Below are 17,877 nucleotides of genomic sequence, written 5' to 3'. Positions count from 1 at the left end.
GTTGAATTTTAAATAGCAAATCAAACCTCCTTTCAATACACACTAGGGGCTAGATTACAAGTTGCACGCTATTTAGTGATCCCGCCAAGCTTCTGCTAGAAGTAATCTTTTACGCGCGTCAGGTAGCGAGCATATTTTATGTTGAAAGTAAAAAGTTTGAGCATGAGTATATACATATCTGAAAATGCTAATCTTAAATATATATCTATACCTATATATCTATAGGAATAGATATATAGGTATTTATTATGATATATACTGTATATATATATATATATATATATATATATATATATATATATATATATATATAAATACAATTAACATTTCTGTTATGTGAAGAACATTTTAATGTTAAATATTTACAGTAAATACGCAGTAAAACACTTTTGCCTAGATTACGAGTTTGGCGTTAGCCTTAAAAAGCAGCGTTGAGAGATCCCAACGCTGCTTTTTTCCTAACGCTGGTATTACGAGTCTGACAGGTACAGGCTCACCGCTCACTTTTCTTCCGTGACTCGAAGCTACCGCAAATCCCCTTACGTCAATTGTGTATCCTATCTTTTTAATGGGATTTGCCTAACGCTGGTATTACGAGTCTTGGAAGAAGTAAGCGGTAGACCCTCTCCTGTCAAGATTCCTACCGCATTTAAAAGTCAGTAGTTAAGAGTTTTATGGGCTAATGCCGGAACATAAAACTCTTAACTAAAGTGCTAAAAAGTACACTAACACCCATAAACTACCTATTAACCCCTAAATCAAGCCCCCCCCCCACATCGGAAACACTTAAATATATTAACCCCTAATCTGCCGACCGGATATCGCCGCCACTGTAATAAATATATTAACCCCTAAACCGCCGCACTCCCGCCTCGCAAACACTAGTTAAATTTTATTAACCCCTAATCTGCCCCCCCTAACATCGCCGACACCTACTTACATTTATTAACCCCTAATCTGCCACCCCAACGTCGCCACTACTATATTAAAGGTATTAACCCCTAAACCTAAGTCTAAACCTAACCCTAACCCCCCCTAACTTAAATATAATTTAAAATTAAACGAAATAAAATTACTACAATTAACTAAATGAATCCTATTTAAAACTAAATACTTACCTATAAAATAAACCCTAAGATAATAGTTACATTGTAGCTATCTTAGGATTTATATTTATTTTACAGGCAACTTTGTATTTATTTTAACTAGGTACAATAGTTATTAAAAAGTTATTAACTATTTAATAACTACCTAGCTAAAATAAGTACAAAATTACCTGTAAAATAAACCCTAACCTAAGTTACAATTACACCTAACACTACACTATCATTAAATAAATTACCTATACTACCTACAATTAAATACAATTAAATTAAATAAACTAAATTACGAAAAAGAACAAACACTAAATTACAGGAAAAAAAAGAATTACAAGAATTTTAAACTAATTACACCTAATCTAATCCCCCTAATAAAATAAAAAATCCCCCCAAAATAATAAAATGCCCTACCCTATACTAAATTACAAATAGCCCTTAAAAGGGCCTTTTGCGGGGCATTGCCCCAAAGTAATAAGCTCTTTCACCTTAAAAAAATACAATACTCCCCCCAACATTAAAACCCACCACCCACACACCCAACCCTACTCTAAAACCCACCCAATCCCCCCTTAAAAAAACCTAACACTACCCCCTGAAGATCTCCCTACCTTGAGCCGTCTTCACCCAGCCGGGCACAAGTGGACCTCCAGAGGGGCAGAAGTCTTCATCCAATCCGGGCAGAAGAGGTCCTCCAAGCGGCAGAAGTCTTCATCCAAGCGGCATCTTCTATCTTCATCCATCCGGAGCGGAGCAGGTCCATCTTCAAGCCAGCCGACGCGGAGCCATCCTCTTCAAACGACGTCCTAACACTGAATGAAGGTTCCTTTAAATTACGTCTTCCAAGATGGCATCCCTTGAATTCCGATTGGCCAATAGGATTTTTCCTACCTTAATTCCGATTGGCTGATAGAATCCTATCAGCCAATAGGATTGAAGTTCAATCCTATTGGCTGATTGGATCAGCCAATAGGATTGAGCTTGCATTCTATTGGCTGTTCCAATCAGCAATAGAATTCAAGCTCAATCCTATTGGCTGATTGGATCAGCCAATAGGATTTTTCCTACCTTAATTCCGATTGGCTGATAGAATCCTATCAGCCAATCGGAATTCAAGGGACGCCATCTTGGATGACGTCATTTAAAGGAACCTTCATTCAGTGTTAGGACGTCGTTTGAGGAGGATGGCTCCGCGTCGGCTGGCTTGAAGATGGACCCGCTCCGGATGGATGAAGATAGAAGATGCCGCTTGGATGAAGACTTCTGCCGCTTGGAGGACCTCTTCTGCCCGGATCGGATGAAGACTTCTGCCCCTCTGGAGGTCCACTTGTGCCCAGCAGGGTGAAGACGGCTCAAGGTAGGGAGATCTTTAGGGGGGTAGTGTTAGGTTTTTTTTAAGGGGGGATTGGGTGGGTTTTAGAGTAGGGTTGGGTGTGTGGGTGGTGGGTTTTAATGTTGGGGGTGTATTATATTTTTTTTTCAGGTGAAAGAGCTGATTACTTTGGGGCAATGCCCCGCAAAAGGCCCCTTTAAGGGCTATTTGTAATTTAGTATAGGGTAGGGCATTTTATTATTTTGGGGGGATTTTTTATTTTATTAGGGGGATTAGATTAGGTGTAATTAGTTTAAAATTCTTGTAATTCTTTTTTCTTCTTCGTAATTTAGTTTATTTAATTTAATTGTATTTAATTGTAGGTAGTTTAGGTAATTTATTTAATGATAGTGTAGTGTTAGGTGTAATTGTAACTTAGGTTAGGGTTTATTTTAAAGGTAATTTTGTACTTATTTTAGCTAGGTAGTTATTAAATAGTTAATAACTATTTAATAACTATTGTACCTAGTTAAAATAAATACAAAGTTGCCTGTAAAATAAATATAAATCCTAAAATAGCTACAATGTAACTATTAGTTATATTGTAGCTAGCTTAGGGTTTATTTTATAGGTAAGTATTTAGTTTTAAATAGGATTCCTTTATTTAATTATGTTAAATTTATTTAGTTTAATTTAAATTATATTTAAGTTAGGGGGTTAGATTTAGGGTTAGACTTAGGTTTAGGGGTTAATAAATTTAATATAGTAGCGGCGACGTTGGGGTCAGAAGATTAGGGGTTAATAAATGTAATATAGTTGTGGCGACGTTGGGGGGGCAGATTAGGGGTTAATAACTATAATGTAGGTGGCGGCGATGTTGGGGGCAGTAGATTAGGGGTTCATAAGTATAATGTAGGTGGCGGCGGTGTCCGGAACGGCAGATTAGGGGTTAATAATTATAATGTAGGTGTCAGCGATAGCGGGGGCGGCAGATTAGGGGTTAATAAGTGTAATATTAGGGGTGTTTAGACTCGAGGTTCATGTTAGGGTGTTAGGTGTAGACATAGATTTATTTTCCCTATAGGAAACAATGGGGCTGCGTTAGGAGCTGGACACTGCTTTTTTGCAGGTGTTAGGTTTTTTTTCAGCCAGCTCAGCCCCATTGTTTCCTATGGGCAAATCGTGCACGAGCACATTTAGCCAGCTCACCGCTACCGTAAGCAACCCTGGTATTGAGGTGAGATGTGGAGCTAAATTTTGCTCTACGCTCACCTTTTTGTGGCTAACGCCGGGTTTAAAAAAACCTGTAATACCAGCGTTGTCTTAAGGGAGCGGTGGGAAAAAAAGGCTCGTTAGCCCCGCAAGCCTTATTGACAAAAACTCGTAATGTTGCCATTTAAATATTATTGAATTAATATTTATACATAATACATGCAGCAAAATACATGGCCATATACCATTAACCTTTGAACCCTTATAAATAAATTGTATTAATATTTATGTTAATAATTGTATCAGGTAGTGTTTATATGAGTGTAAGAGTATAGTATAATGTATTTATGTTGTGTTTGGTGCAACTTTTTTTATCCCTAACCCTTTTGTCAAGGTATTTAGTCGCGCTGCAATTGCACTCTCGCGTTTACTTTCAACTTGTAATACAAGCATACATTTATGCGCCTGTGATATTCTTATATCATGTGAGCGCAAATGTTAGCATGCCACTTGTAATCTAGCCCAAAACTGTTACGCAAGCCTGTACAGCTATAGCTCCCACCGTCTTTCTACATATACATTAGCCTGGAAATAAACCTAAAAGCATGATACATACTTACACAGAGGCCTACATGGTAAAGTGCATTTTTAGCTGGTTATTAAATAACTACTATTAAAAGATATCCAAAGAGGGTACATTGTAAGGGGTCTCCACACACATATCAGCCTACCTGCTGGTTCAAGAGAAATCTCATTCCTGTAGTTATGAATGTTGCAAGAAACTCATACACCCGCCTGCAATAAGAGTAGGAAATTGATCAGAAAGGGCAAAGATTGGACAGAGGATCAGATGAGCAAAAGCGAGCAATGGAGGTAAAGGAATAAATTAGAAAGAGGTGTTTAAATGAGATGGATAACTTATGGGTCTTATAAATATGAACATTATACAAACACAGGAGCCCTTCACATGATACACTGAAGGAAGTTACAGCATTGAAGATTTAAAGGGACACAAAACCAAAAAAAGTTCATTTTATGACTTAGATTGAGTTCACAAACAAAGGATTAACAAAACATTTTCCACAAAATCAAAAAGCAAAGTTAATTAATAGAAATAAATAAATATATATATATATAAAGCAATACTCATTTGAGTTATGGTGGAGATAAAACCATGAGTTTAAAATCCTCCCCTCTATAGCAAAGAAAGGGAGAGGTTATAACTAGTTGCGGTTGATAAACTAGTCTGTAAGGAAGTATTCTGCCTCATCTCTACCTCTCCTTAGTGGAGATACATGTTCTTTAAGTAGAAATGCCTCACAAGTTCACAACTGGTTGTTCACTCCCCCTGTTTTTAGCGCACTTCTTATCGTTGATATGTGTTAGCCATCAGTGTTCTTTACATCATAAGTCATTTTACCGTCATAGAACAAACTTTAGAAACAGCTATGAGGGTATATAAAACTTACTTGGTGAGATAATATCTGAAAATCGTACTTTATATCGTATAAATGCATGTTTTACAACTTGGGTATTTAAATAAACCAGTTTTGGTGGAAGATAACCACCCAGCCTTCATAAAGTACAGGTCCATAAAATAGACATAACAGAATCATACCTATAAATAATGATCGGCTAGATTAGGAGTTTTGCGTTATGACCAGCTCGGTACTAACTTGCAAGTTATTTCCACCGCTCACCTCCCTATAGCACTGCATTTACAGGTTTGCAAAAACCCGACATTAGCAGGCAATATGGCAGCGTTGAGCTCCATACCGCACACAAATACCAGCGCTGCTTTGAGCTGGTTTTACGTGCTCGTGCACGATTTCCCCATAGACATCAATGGGGAAAGCAGGCTATAAAAAACCTAACACCTGCAATAAAGGAGCGTAAAGCTCTGTAACGCAGCCCCATTGATTCCTATGGGGAAAGAAAAGTTATGTTTACACCTAATACCCTAACATAAACCCAGAGTCTAAACACCCCTAATCTGCCATCCCCGACATCGCCGCCACCTACATTACACTTATTAACCCCTAATCTGCCGCCCCCGACATCGCCGCCACCTACCTACACTTATTAATTCCTAATCTGCCGTCTCCAACGTCGCCACCACTATACTAAAGTTATTGACCCCTAAACCTAACCCTAACGTAACCCTAACACTCACTAACTTTAACATAATTAAAATAAATCTAAATAAAAATTACAATTAATACCTAAATAATTCCTATTTAAAGCTAAAAACTTACCTATAAAATAAACCTTACCTATAAAATATAACTAATAGTTACATTGTAGCTATCTTAGGTTTTATTTTTATTTCACAGCTAAGTTTGTATTTATTTTAACTAGGTAGAATAGTTAGTAAATAGTTATTAACTATTTACTAACTACCTAGTTAAAATAAATACAAATTTACCTGTAAAATAAAACCTTTACATGTCTTACACAAACACCTAAAATTACACTACAATTAAATCAATTACATTAAATACAATTAACTAAATTACGAAAAATAATAAACACTAAATTACACAAAATAAAAAAGAAATGATCAAATATTTAAACTAATTACACCTAATTTAATAGCCCTATCAAAATAAAAAAGCCCCCCCCAAATAAAAAAAAACCTAGCCTAAACTAAACTGCCAATAGCCCTTAAAAGGGCCTTTTGCGGGCCATTGCCCCAAATAAATTAGCTCTTTTACCTGTAAAAAAAATACAAACAACCCCACAACAGTAAAACCCACCACCCACACAACCAACACCCCCAAATAAAATCCCATCTAAAAAAAACTAAGCTCCTCATTGCCCTGAAAAGGGCATTTGGATGGGCATTGCCCTTAAAAGGGCATTTAGCTCTTTTTCAGCCCAAACCCTAAGCTAAAAATAAAACCCACCCAATAAACCCTTTAAAAAACCTAACACTAACCCCCGAAGATCCACTTACAGTTTTTAAGACCGGACATCTATCCTCAACAAAGCCGGGAGAAGTCTTCATCCAAGCGGCAAGAAGTCCTCAACGAAGCCGGGAGAAGTTTTCATCCAAGCGGCAAAAAGTCATACTCCAGACGGGCAGATGTCTTCATCCAGACGTCATCTTCTATCTTCATCCTTCCGATGCTGAGCGGCTCCATCTTCAAGACATCTGGCGCGGAGCATCCTCTTCTTTCGACGGATACTGTAGAATAAAGGTTCCTTTTAGGGACGTCATCCAAGATTGCGTCCCTTGAATTCCGATTGGCTGATAGAATTCTATCAGCCAATTGGAATTAAAGTTGAAAAAATTATTTTGGCTAATGCAATCAGCCAATAGGATTGAGCTTCAATCCTATTGGCTGATCCAATCAGCCAATAGGATTGAGCTTGCATTCTATTGGCTGTTCCAATCAGCCAATAGAATGCGAGCTCAATCCTATTGGCTGATTGGATCAGCCAATAGGATTGAAGCTCAATCCTATTGGCTGATTGCATCAGTCAATAGGATTTTTTCAACTTTAATTCCGATTGGCTGATAAGCCAAGCCAATTGGAATTCAAGGGACGCCATCTTGAAAGAAGATGGAACCGCTCCGTGTCGGAAGCATGAAGATAGAAGATGCCGTCTGGATTAAGACTTCTGCCCATCTGGAGGATGACTTCTTGCCGCTTGGATGAAGACCTCCCGGCTTCGTTGAGGATTTCTTGGCGCTTGGATGAAGACTTCTCCCGGCTTCATTGAGGACGGATGTCCGGTCTTCAAAAACTGTAAGTGGATCTTCAGGAGTTAGTGTTAGTTTTTTTTTAAGGGTTTATTGGGTGGGTTTTATTTTTAGATTAGGGGTTTGGGCAAGGAAAAAGAGGTAAATGCCCTTTTAAGGGCAATGCCCATCCAAATGCCCTTTTCAGGGCAATGGGGAGCTTAGGTTTATTTATATAGGATTTTATTTGGGGGTTTGGTTGTGTGGGTGGTGGGTTTTACTGTTGGGGGGTTGTTTGTATTTTTTTTTTTACAGGTAAAAGAGCTGATTTATTTGGGGCAATGCCCGCAAAAGGCCCTTTTAAGGGTTATTGGCAGTTAAGTTTAGGCTAGGTTTTTTTAAAAAAAATTTTTGGGGGGGGCTTTTTTTATTTAGATAGGGCTATTAGATTAGGTGTAATTAGTTTAAATATTTGATCATTTCTTTTTAATTTTGTGTAATTTAGTGTTTATTATTTTTTTAATTTAGTTAATTGTATTTAATTAAAGTAATTGATTTAATTGTAGTGTAATGTTAGGTGTTAGTGTAAGGTAGCTTAGGTTTTATTTTACAGGTTAATTTGTATTTATTTTAACTAGGTAGTTAGTAAATAGTTAATAACGATTTACTAACTATTCTACCTAGTTAAAATAAATACAAACTTACCTGTGAAATAAAAATAAAACCTAATATACCTACAATGTAACTATTAGTTATATTGTAGCTAGCTTAGGGTTTATTTTAAAGGTAAGTATTTAGTTTTAAATAGGAATTATTTAAGTATTAATTGTAATTTTTATTTAGATTTATTTTAATTATGTTAACGTTAGTGGGTGTTAGGGTTAGACTTAGGGTTAGGCTTAGGAGTTAATAACTTTAGTATAGTGGCAGCGATTTTGGGGGCACCAGATTAGGGGTTAATAACAGTAATGTAGGTTGCGGCGATGTTAGGGACAGCAGATTAGGGGTTAATAATATTTAACTAGTGTTTTTACGATGCAGGAGTACGGCGATTTAGGGGTTAATATGTTTATTATAGTGGTGGCGAAGTCGGGAGCGGCAGATTAGGGGTTAATCATTTTATTTTAGTGTTTGCGATGCGGGAGGGCCTCGGTTTAGGGGTTAATAGGTAGTTTATGGGTGTTAGTGTACTTTTTAGCACTTTAGTTATGAGTTTTATGTTACGGCTTTGTAGCGTAATACTCATAACTACTGACTTTCAGTTTACGGTACGAATCTTGACGGTATAGGCTGTACCGCTCACTTTTTGGCCGGACAGGCAAACTCGTAATACCGGCGCTATGGAAGTCCCATTGAAAAAGGACTTTTTAAAGCTGCGGTAGTTACGTTGCATTACGGCCAAAAAAGTATGCGGTACAGATATACCTGCAAGACTCGTAATAGCAGCGGTAGTGAAAAAGCAGCGTTATGAGGCTTTTTCACTCATAACGCAAAACTCGTAATCTAGCCGGATATTATTAACTGTTTTAGCTAATTTAAAATATAAAGATATAGAGCATTGTAACACCAACTATCAAATACATGTGGGCACTCTTTTGCTATATTCACTTAATATCATTTTCAACTTTTATTTTGTTATTAACATATACCTCTCTGCTGCCTTTGACCATTCCCTTCTCTTACTGACTCCCAGCTCTCTTGGGCTCTGTGACACTGCCCTCTCCTGGATTCACTCATATCTCTCTAAGAGATCCTTCTCAGTCTCTTTTGCTGGTGACTCCGCCTCTCTTTTGCCTCGGTCTGTTGGAGTACCTCAAGGCTCTGTCCTGGGTCCTCTACTCTTCTCTATTTACACTTCTTCACTGGGTAAACTTATTAACAGCTTTGGCTTTAACTATCACCTCTATGTTGATGATACCCAGATCTACCTATCCACCACTGCACTCTCTCCTTCTGTCAATTTTCCCATCAGCGACTGCTTATCTGGCATTTCCTCCTGGATGGCCTCTCACCACCTAAAAATAAACATGTCCAAGACCCCTATCTCTACTTCAGTTTCTAATTTTTCTATCACTGTTGGCAGCACCATTATCTCCCCATTATCCTAAGTCTGCTGCCTTGGAGTCACACTTGACTCAAATCTGTCCTTCATTCCCCACATTCTCTTCATCCTGCCGCAGTTTATTTGTCCATTTCTGGGTGCTGAAAATACTAAACAGCTAATCCACTCTCTGGTAATTTCCCGACTTGACTACTGTAATAACCTACTAACTGGCCTCAATCTCTCCCGCCTCTTTCTCCTCCGATCCATCATAAATGCATCTGCCAGGCTAATCCACCTCTCCCGACACTCTGTATCTGCTGTACCTCTCTGTGAGTCCCTTCACTGGCTCCCCATTTACAGCAGAGTTAAATTCAAAATTCTCACCCTGACCAACAAAGCCCTCACCAATGCTGCCCCACCCTACCTGTTCTCACTCATCAACAAAAATACTCCAGCCCGCCCCCTGAGATCCAGCAATGACCTGCTCCTTTCATCCTCTACCATCACCTCCTAGACTACAGGACTTCTCTCGTGCGGCACCAACCCTCTGGAACACACTTCCTCGAGCTGTCAGACTTTCCCCTAACCTCTCCTCCTTTAAACGTTCCCTAAAGACCTTTTTGTTCAGGGATGCTTATCACCAGACTCAATGCCCTGCAAAAGGCCCTTTTAAGGGCTATTGATAGTTTAGTTTAGGCTAGGGTTTTTTTTTTATTTTGATAGGGCTCATAGATTAGGTGTAATTAGTTTAAAGATCTTGTAATTTGTTTTTTATTTTCTGTAATTTAGTGTTTTGTTTTTTATGTAATTTAGGTAATTTTTTTAAATTTATTTAATTGTATTTCATTTAGGTAATTTATTTAATTTTAGGGTTAGGTTAGGTGTTAGTGTAACTTAGGTTAGGTTTTATTTTACAGGTAAATTTGTATTTATTTTAGCTAGGCAATTATTAAATAGTTAAATAGTTATTAACTATTCTACCTAGTTAAAATAAATACAAACTTGCCTGTAAAACAAAACCTAAGCTAGATATAATGTAACTATTACCGCACCCCCCCAACATCACCAACACTAACTAAATCACTAATAAAGCTATTAACCCCTAAACCGCCAACACTAAACCTATTAACCCCTAAACTGCACCCCCCACATCGCAAACACTACCTAAACCTATTTACCCCTAAACCGCACCCCCCCCAACATCACCAACACTAACTAAATCACTAATAAAGCTATTAACCCCTAAACCGCCGACACTAAACCTATTAACCTCTAAACTGCACCCCCCCCCCATTGCCAACACTACCTAAACCTATTAACGCCTAAACCGCTCCCCCCCACATCCCCAACACTAACTAAACCTATTAACCCCTAAACCGCAGTTCCCAAACATCGTAAACACTAACTAAACCTCAACAAGGGAGGGGGCGCCCTATTGCGGAATAATCACTAAACCTGATAGTTAAAACAATACGGTCTTATGGAGACATGATGGATATATATCAACCTCAAAAGAGAAAGAAGGGGTAAAGATACTAAATAGTAAATAGGTGACTATACTTCAATTTACAATACCTCAGAATGGTTTGTAGTTAGATATGGATATATTAAACTATTAGTTGGTAATACCAAGATATAAAATGCAATATGATAATATAATATAATGAAATATGATAGAATATATAAAATGATAAAACAATATAAATCATAAACATACGTAAATAACAATAACCATATAATAATTAATTAAGAGTCTCAGAAGTGAGTAATAAGTCTCTGAAAGGAAGATCGAGGCAGCTATCTGTGGAGATCCAGGCCGGGATCCAGGGCAGCAATCTACAAAGACAAGAGAAGACAGAAGCGCCACATGGCCCAATATTGTTTGGTCCAAAAACAACTTAATATGTAAAGGAGTGAACTCACATTTGTGAAAGCACCTCAATTAGTGCTATGGAGACAGTCTAGGATCTATAACAGTCACCCAGAAGACCAACTGCCGGTAATGATGTAGTGTCTGTATCAGAATGACAAAAAGAAACACAGGTGCCTATATGGCCTAGTATTGCCTTAACACAGGTGAATCAATGCAATAGAGAGGAATGGTACTCACAATAGTTGTAGCATCTCCTTTGATGCTATAGAGGCAGGATGGGATCAATGTAGTCACCCACCAAACTTAATCAAAGGCCAGCTGGACACAGATGGAACTCCGGATACACCAATGATCAGGATAGACCCGGGATGCACCAGTAGTCAGGATAGACCCAAAGATATTTCCCTCTCAGCCAGAGGGATAAATATGGCAAAAAAGATGGTAGCAAGTGTTCAAAATATAAAATTGCTTTATTAAAATAATAAAAACAAGGCGACGCGTTTCTCAGCAACAAGCTGTTTCATCAGGCTTCATAAAACATTGAGGAACACTTGCTATATATACCATACATACCATATATGGTATATATAGCAAGTGTTCCTCAATGTTTTATGAAGCCTGATGAAACAAGCTTGTTGCTGAGAAATGCGTCGCCTTGTTTTTATTATTTTAATAAAGCAATTTTATATTTTGAACACTTGCTACCATCTTTTTTGCCATATTTATCCCTCTGGCTGAGAGGGAAATATCTTTGGGTCTGCTGCATCCTGGGTCTATCCTGATCATTGGTGTATCCGGAGTTCCATCTGTGTCCAGCTGGCCTTTGATTAAGTCTGGTGGGTGACTACATTGATCCCATCCTGCCTCTATAGCATCAAAGGAGATGCTACAACTATTGTGAGTACCATTCTCTTTAATTGCACTGATTCACCTGTGTTAAGGCAATACTAGGCCATATAGGCACCTGTGTTTCTTTTTGTCATTCTGATACAGACACTACATCATTACCGGCAGTTGGTCTTCTGGGTGACTGTTATAGATCCCAGACTGTCTCCATAGCACTAATTGAGGTGCTTTCACAAATGTGAGTTCACTCCTTTACATATTAAGTTGTTTTTGGACCAAACAATATTGGGCCATGTGGCGCTTCTGTCTTCTCTTGTCTTTGTAACTAACTAAACCTATTAAGCCCTAAACCGCCATTCCCAAACATTGCCGACCCTAACTAAACCTATTAACCCCTAATCCGCCATTCCCAAACATTGCTAACACTAATTAAACCTATTAACCCCTAAACTGCCGGCCCCCACATCACAACCTACATTAAACTATATTAACTCCTAAACCTAAAACCCTCTAACTTTAACATAATTAAAATAGACCTAAATTAAAGTTACAATTATTAACTAACTACCTATTTAAAAATAAATACAAACTTACCTGTGAACTAAAAATAAAACCTAGGCTAGCTACAATATAACTATTTACTAACTACCTAGTTAAAATAAATACAAACTTACCTGTGAAATAAAACCTAAGCTTACACTAATAAAACCTAACATTACTAAAAATAAAAAACCTAATATTACTAAAAAATAAAAAAAACACTAAAATAAAAAAAAATAAAAAAACTACCATTACAAAAAATAACAAACGAAGTTATCAAAAACAATAAAAATTATTCCTATTCTAATACCCCGTTAAAAAAAAAAAACCCCACCCCAAAATAAAAAAATCCCTAATCTATAATAAACTACCAATAGACCTTAAAAGGGCCTTTTGTAGTGCCCTAAAGTTAACAGCTCTTTTGCTAACCTAACTAAAAAAAACCTTATCTACTGATTGCCCTGAAAAGGGCATTTGTATGGGCATTGCCCTTAAAAGGGCATTCAGCTCTTTTACTGCTCTTAAAAGGGCAACAGCCAATAGGATTTAAGCAGCTCTCATTCCTACTGGCTGATTCTAATTTAGCCAATAGGATTTAAGCAGCTCTAATTCCTATTGGCTGATTTAAATTTTTCAGCCAATAGGAATGCAATGGTACCCCCAATATAAAAGGGGTACCTTGCATTGAATCCTCAGTGTGCGGCGGGACAATCGCATGAAGAGGACCTCCATGTTGGACCGATGGACCTCCGCCTCTGCGCATCCACTGCTCCGCCTCTCCAGGGAAGAAGAAGATGCCGGTCCTGCGTTGGATAAAGATGGAGTCGCCTGGATGAAGATCGTTCGCCGGACTTCAGCAACCGTGAGAACCGATTTGGGGGTTAGTGTTAGCTGTTTTTTTTGGGGGGTGTTTTTTTTTTTAGATTAGGTATTTAATGGGCCAAAAAAAAGCTGAATGCCCTTTTAAGGGCAATGCCCATACAAATGCCCTTTTCGGGGCAATGGGTAGATTTTTTTTAGTTAGGTTTTTTTTATTTTGTGGGTTTGGGGTGGGTGGGGGTTTGTAATGTTAGGGGGGCTTGTTTTTATTTTTAGCAAAAGAGCTGTTAACTTTAGGCAATGCCCTACAGAAGGCACTTTTAAGGGCTATTGGTAGTTTATTATAGCTTAGGTATTTTTTATTTTGGGGTGTTTTATTTAACAGGGTATAAGAATAGGAATAATTTGGATTATTTTGGATAATTTCGTTTGTTATATTTTGTAATGATAGTTTTTTTATTTTTTGTAATTGTAGTTTAACTTTTTTAGTAATCTTAGTTTTTTTATTTTTAGAAATGTTAGGTTTTTTATTTTTAATAATGTTAGGTTTTATTAGTGTAAGCTTGGGTTTTATTTTTATTTCACAGGTAAGTTTGTATTTATTTTAACTAAATAGTTAGTAAATAGTTATATTGTAGCTAGCTTAGGTTTTATTTTTATTTCACAGGTAAATTTGTATTTATTTTAACTAGGTAGTTAGTAAATAGTTATATTGTAGCTAGCTTAGGTTTTATTTTTATTTCACAGGTATGTTTGTATTTATTTTTAAATAGGTAGATAGTTAATAATTGTAACTTTACTTTAGATCTATTTTAACTATGTTAAAGTTATGGGGTGTTAGGTTTAGGGGTTAATATAGTTTAATTTAGGTTGTTGTGATGTGGGGGCCGGCGGTTTAGGGGTTAAAAGGTTTAGTTAGTGTTGGCGATGTGGGTGTATGGCGGTTTAGTGGTTAATAGGTTTAGTTAGTGTCGGCGATGTTTGGGAACTGCGGTTTAGGGGTTAATAGGTTTAGTTCATGTCGGCAATGTTTGGGAACTGCGGTTTAGGGGTTAATAGATTTAGTTTGTGTCGTCGATGTTTGGGAACAGTGGTTTAGGGGTTAATAGGTTTAGTTTGTATCAGCGATGTTGTGGAACAGTGGTTTAAGGGTTAATAGCTTTATTTTGTGATTTACTTAGTGTCGGCAATGTCGGGGAACTGCAGTTTAGATAGAACAATGAAAAATTCCTAATATGAATAATGGATAAGAAAATTCGGAAACTGATTTATTCATTTTCAAAAATTTTCAAGATTTGCCGATTCGGAAATTTGAGTGCATTCTAGTGAAAACTTTTAACTTGTAATATGCGCTATATCCGACACACGCAAAAAGCCAAAGTCGAGCACAGTTAGTCTTCTTTATGTGAATGATCTTTTTTCATGGGGATCTTGAAGCCATTTATAAAACCCTCTCTCTTGATAATCTTGTGTCATTGTTTATAACTTTTTTTTTTAAGTTAATACATTTTGTTTTTTAAGTTTGTAGATCTATTTTAATTTGTTTCAAGCCCTCATTTGTATCATTGGTTAATACTGAGGGGATATTTATCAAAGCGTCAATCTCGGTGCATTCGCCAGTGTCAATACGCAAGTAACGACATATTTGGTGCAAAGTGGAAAGTGAATTATTCTAATTATTTTTAATAGTGTACATACATATTTTAGTATGTATATACACATATATAATGGATATTTTAAAGGGATAGGAAAGTAAAATATTTAAGTTGCATGATTCAGATAGAGCATGTAATTTTAAAACAATTTAAAATTCACTTCAATTTTCAAATGTGCTTTGTTCTCTTGGTATCCCTTGTTGGAAAAGAATACGCACATATCCTACACTAGTGGGAGCTGCTGCTAATTGGTGCCTGCACACATTTGTCTCTTGTGATTGGCTAACTAGATGTGTTCAGCTAGCTGCCAGTAGTGCAATGTTGTTCCTTCAGCAAAGGATAACAAGAGAATGAAGCAAATTTGATAATAGAAGTAAACTGGAAAATTGTTTAAAATTGTACGTTCTATCCAAATCATAAGATTATATTGAATCAAACATGAATTCAAATTTTAAAATCCTTTTCTAAAATATTACACTGTGTGTCCTAATGTCAGCATCAATGTTTATCTTTAATACTAATTTCACATATACATACTTTCAAAGTATAATACACAATGTAACAAATGGCATTTATAAGTTCTGATGAGGGATCAATGACAGAAGTATCGAGCAATTTGATTTGTTAGTGATAGTTTATAATGTGTATTTGAATCAGATTGGCTAATGTCATAAATCATGTGATTATGCATATTCCAATCAAAAGTGGTGGAAAAATTCACTAGTGTGTGGGTTGTTTAGGAGTTTGAGTCATAATTGGTGCGAAAAGTGTTGGAGAGTGTGACTTAAAACATGGTGCACATTATTATTATTGAAGTTAGCTATATTATGTTGTGTATTTCATTTTTATCTCTATATCTATTAGTGCGACAGGTTTGGGGCAAAACTTTGCACCAAATATGTAGAAATATTGTCCCCTTGCTTTGTAATGAGAGACAAAGGCCTCTAGTTATCAAGCCGTCAAGCTCAAATACGCTGGAATTCCGCAGTGTATTTGTGGCGAGGCTGATTCGCCTTAGTTATCAAGCCCTACACACCGGCAAAAGTAGAATATAGTGACGTAAGCTTCGATCCGCCGGACTCAGTCCGACACAGATCGATTCTTACGTCACTTCAGATGTTCCGAACGCAAGTTTGGCACAATCTGACTACTTTTGCTAGTTATCAAAAAACTAGCAGGTACGCTCGGCACTTTTTCGGCCCAGCGTACCTGGTTTTCAATACGCCGCCCTAGAGGCGGCAGATCCCATAGGAATCAATGGGAGTCTGACCGTAGCGAAAGTTCATGTTCGCTGCTGCCCGACATCCCATTGATTCCTATGGGAGATGTCTGCACCTAACACCCTAACATGTACCCCGAGTCTAAACACCCCTAATCTGTCCCCCCCCTACACCGCCGCAACTAAATAAATGTATTACCCCCTAAACCGCCGCTCCCGGAGCCCGCAGCCACTCTAATAAACTGATTAACCCCTAAACCACCGCTCCCGGAGCCCGCAGCCACTCTAATAAACTGATTAACCCCTAAACCGCCGCTCCCGGACCCCGCCGCCACTATAATAAATATGTTAACCCCTAAACCGCCGCTTCCGGACCCCGCCACCACCTACATAATACCTATTAACCCCTATCCTGCCCCCCCCTACACCGCCGCCACTATAATAAATTTATTAACCCCTATCCTGCCCCCCCCTACACCGCCGCAACTATAATAAAATTATTAACCCCTAAACCTAAGTCTAACCCTAACCCTAACACCCCCCTAACTTAAATATTAATTAAATACATCTAAATATTATAACTCTTATTAACTAAATTAATCCTATTTAAAACTAAATACTTACCTTTAAAATAAACCCTAATATAGCTACAATATAAATAATAATTATATTGTATCTATTTTAGGATTTATTTTTATTTTACAGGCAAATTTCTATTTATTTTAACTAGGTACAATAGCTATTAAATAGTTATTAACTATTTAATAGCTACCTAGTTAAAATAAAGAGAAATTTACCTGTAAAATAAAACTAACCTAAGTTACAATTACACCTAACACTACACTATCATTAAATAAATTATTCCTATTTAAAACTAAATACTTACCTGTAAAATAAACCCTAAGATAGCTACAATGTAATTAATAATTACATTGTAGCTATTTTAGGATTTATATTTATTTTACAGGTAACTTTGTATTTATTTTAGCTAGTTAGAATAGTTATTAAATAGTTATTAACTATTTAATAACTACCTAGCTAAAAGAAATACAAAATTACCTGTGAAATAAATCCTAACCTAAGTTACAATTAAACCTAACACTACACTATCATTAAATTAATTAAATAAATTACCTACAAATAACTACAATTAAATACAATTAAATAAACTAACTAAATTACAAAAAATAAAAAAAATAAGTTACAAACATTTTAAAAATATTACAACAATTTTAAGCTACTTACACCTAACCTAAGCCCCCTAATAAAATAACAAAGCCCCCCAAAATAAAAAAATGCCCTACCCTATTCTACATTAAAAAGTTAACAGCTCTATTACCTTACCAGCCCTTAAAAGGGCCTTTTGCGTGGCATGCCCCAAAGAATTCAGTTCTTTTGCCTGTAAAAATAAAATACAACCCCCCCAACATTAAAACTTACCACCCACATACCCCTACTCTAACCCAAACCCCCCTTAAATAAACCTAACACTACCCCCCTGAAGATCATCCTACCTTTAGCCGTCTTCAGCCAGCCGACCACTGATGGAACAGAAGAAGACATCCGGAGTGGCAG

General features: G+C 36.9%; 1 protein-coding gene across 2 annotated transcripts in view; it reads right to left on the bottom strand.

Moving 5' to 3' along the window:
- The window catches only part of PLTP (phospholipid transfer protein), a 222,918-nt gene that overhangs the window by 116,407 nt on the left and 88,634 nt on the right, over positions 1–17,877 (bottom strand). For both annotated transcript variants that reach the window (XM_053688919.1, XM_053688867.1), the window contains exon 6: positions 4,353–4,416. In XM_053688919.1, coding sequence (XP_053544894.1) covers positions 4,353–4,416 — 64 coding nt within the window. The remainder of the gene's footprint in view (positions 1–4,352; positions 4,417–17,877) is intronic.

This window comes from Bombina bombina, chromosome 1, assembly GCF_027579735.1.
Source record: "Bombina bombina isolate aBomBom1 chromosome 1, aBomBom1.pri, whole genome shotgun sequence".
Lineage (NCBI taxonomy): Eukaryota > Metazoa > Chordata > Amphibia > Anura > Bombinatoridae > Bombina > Bombina bombina.
This window is presented reverse-complemented; position numbering and strand designations above follow the sequence as displayed.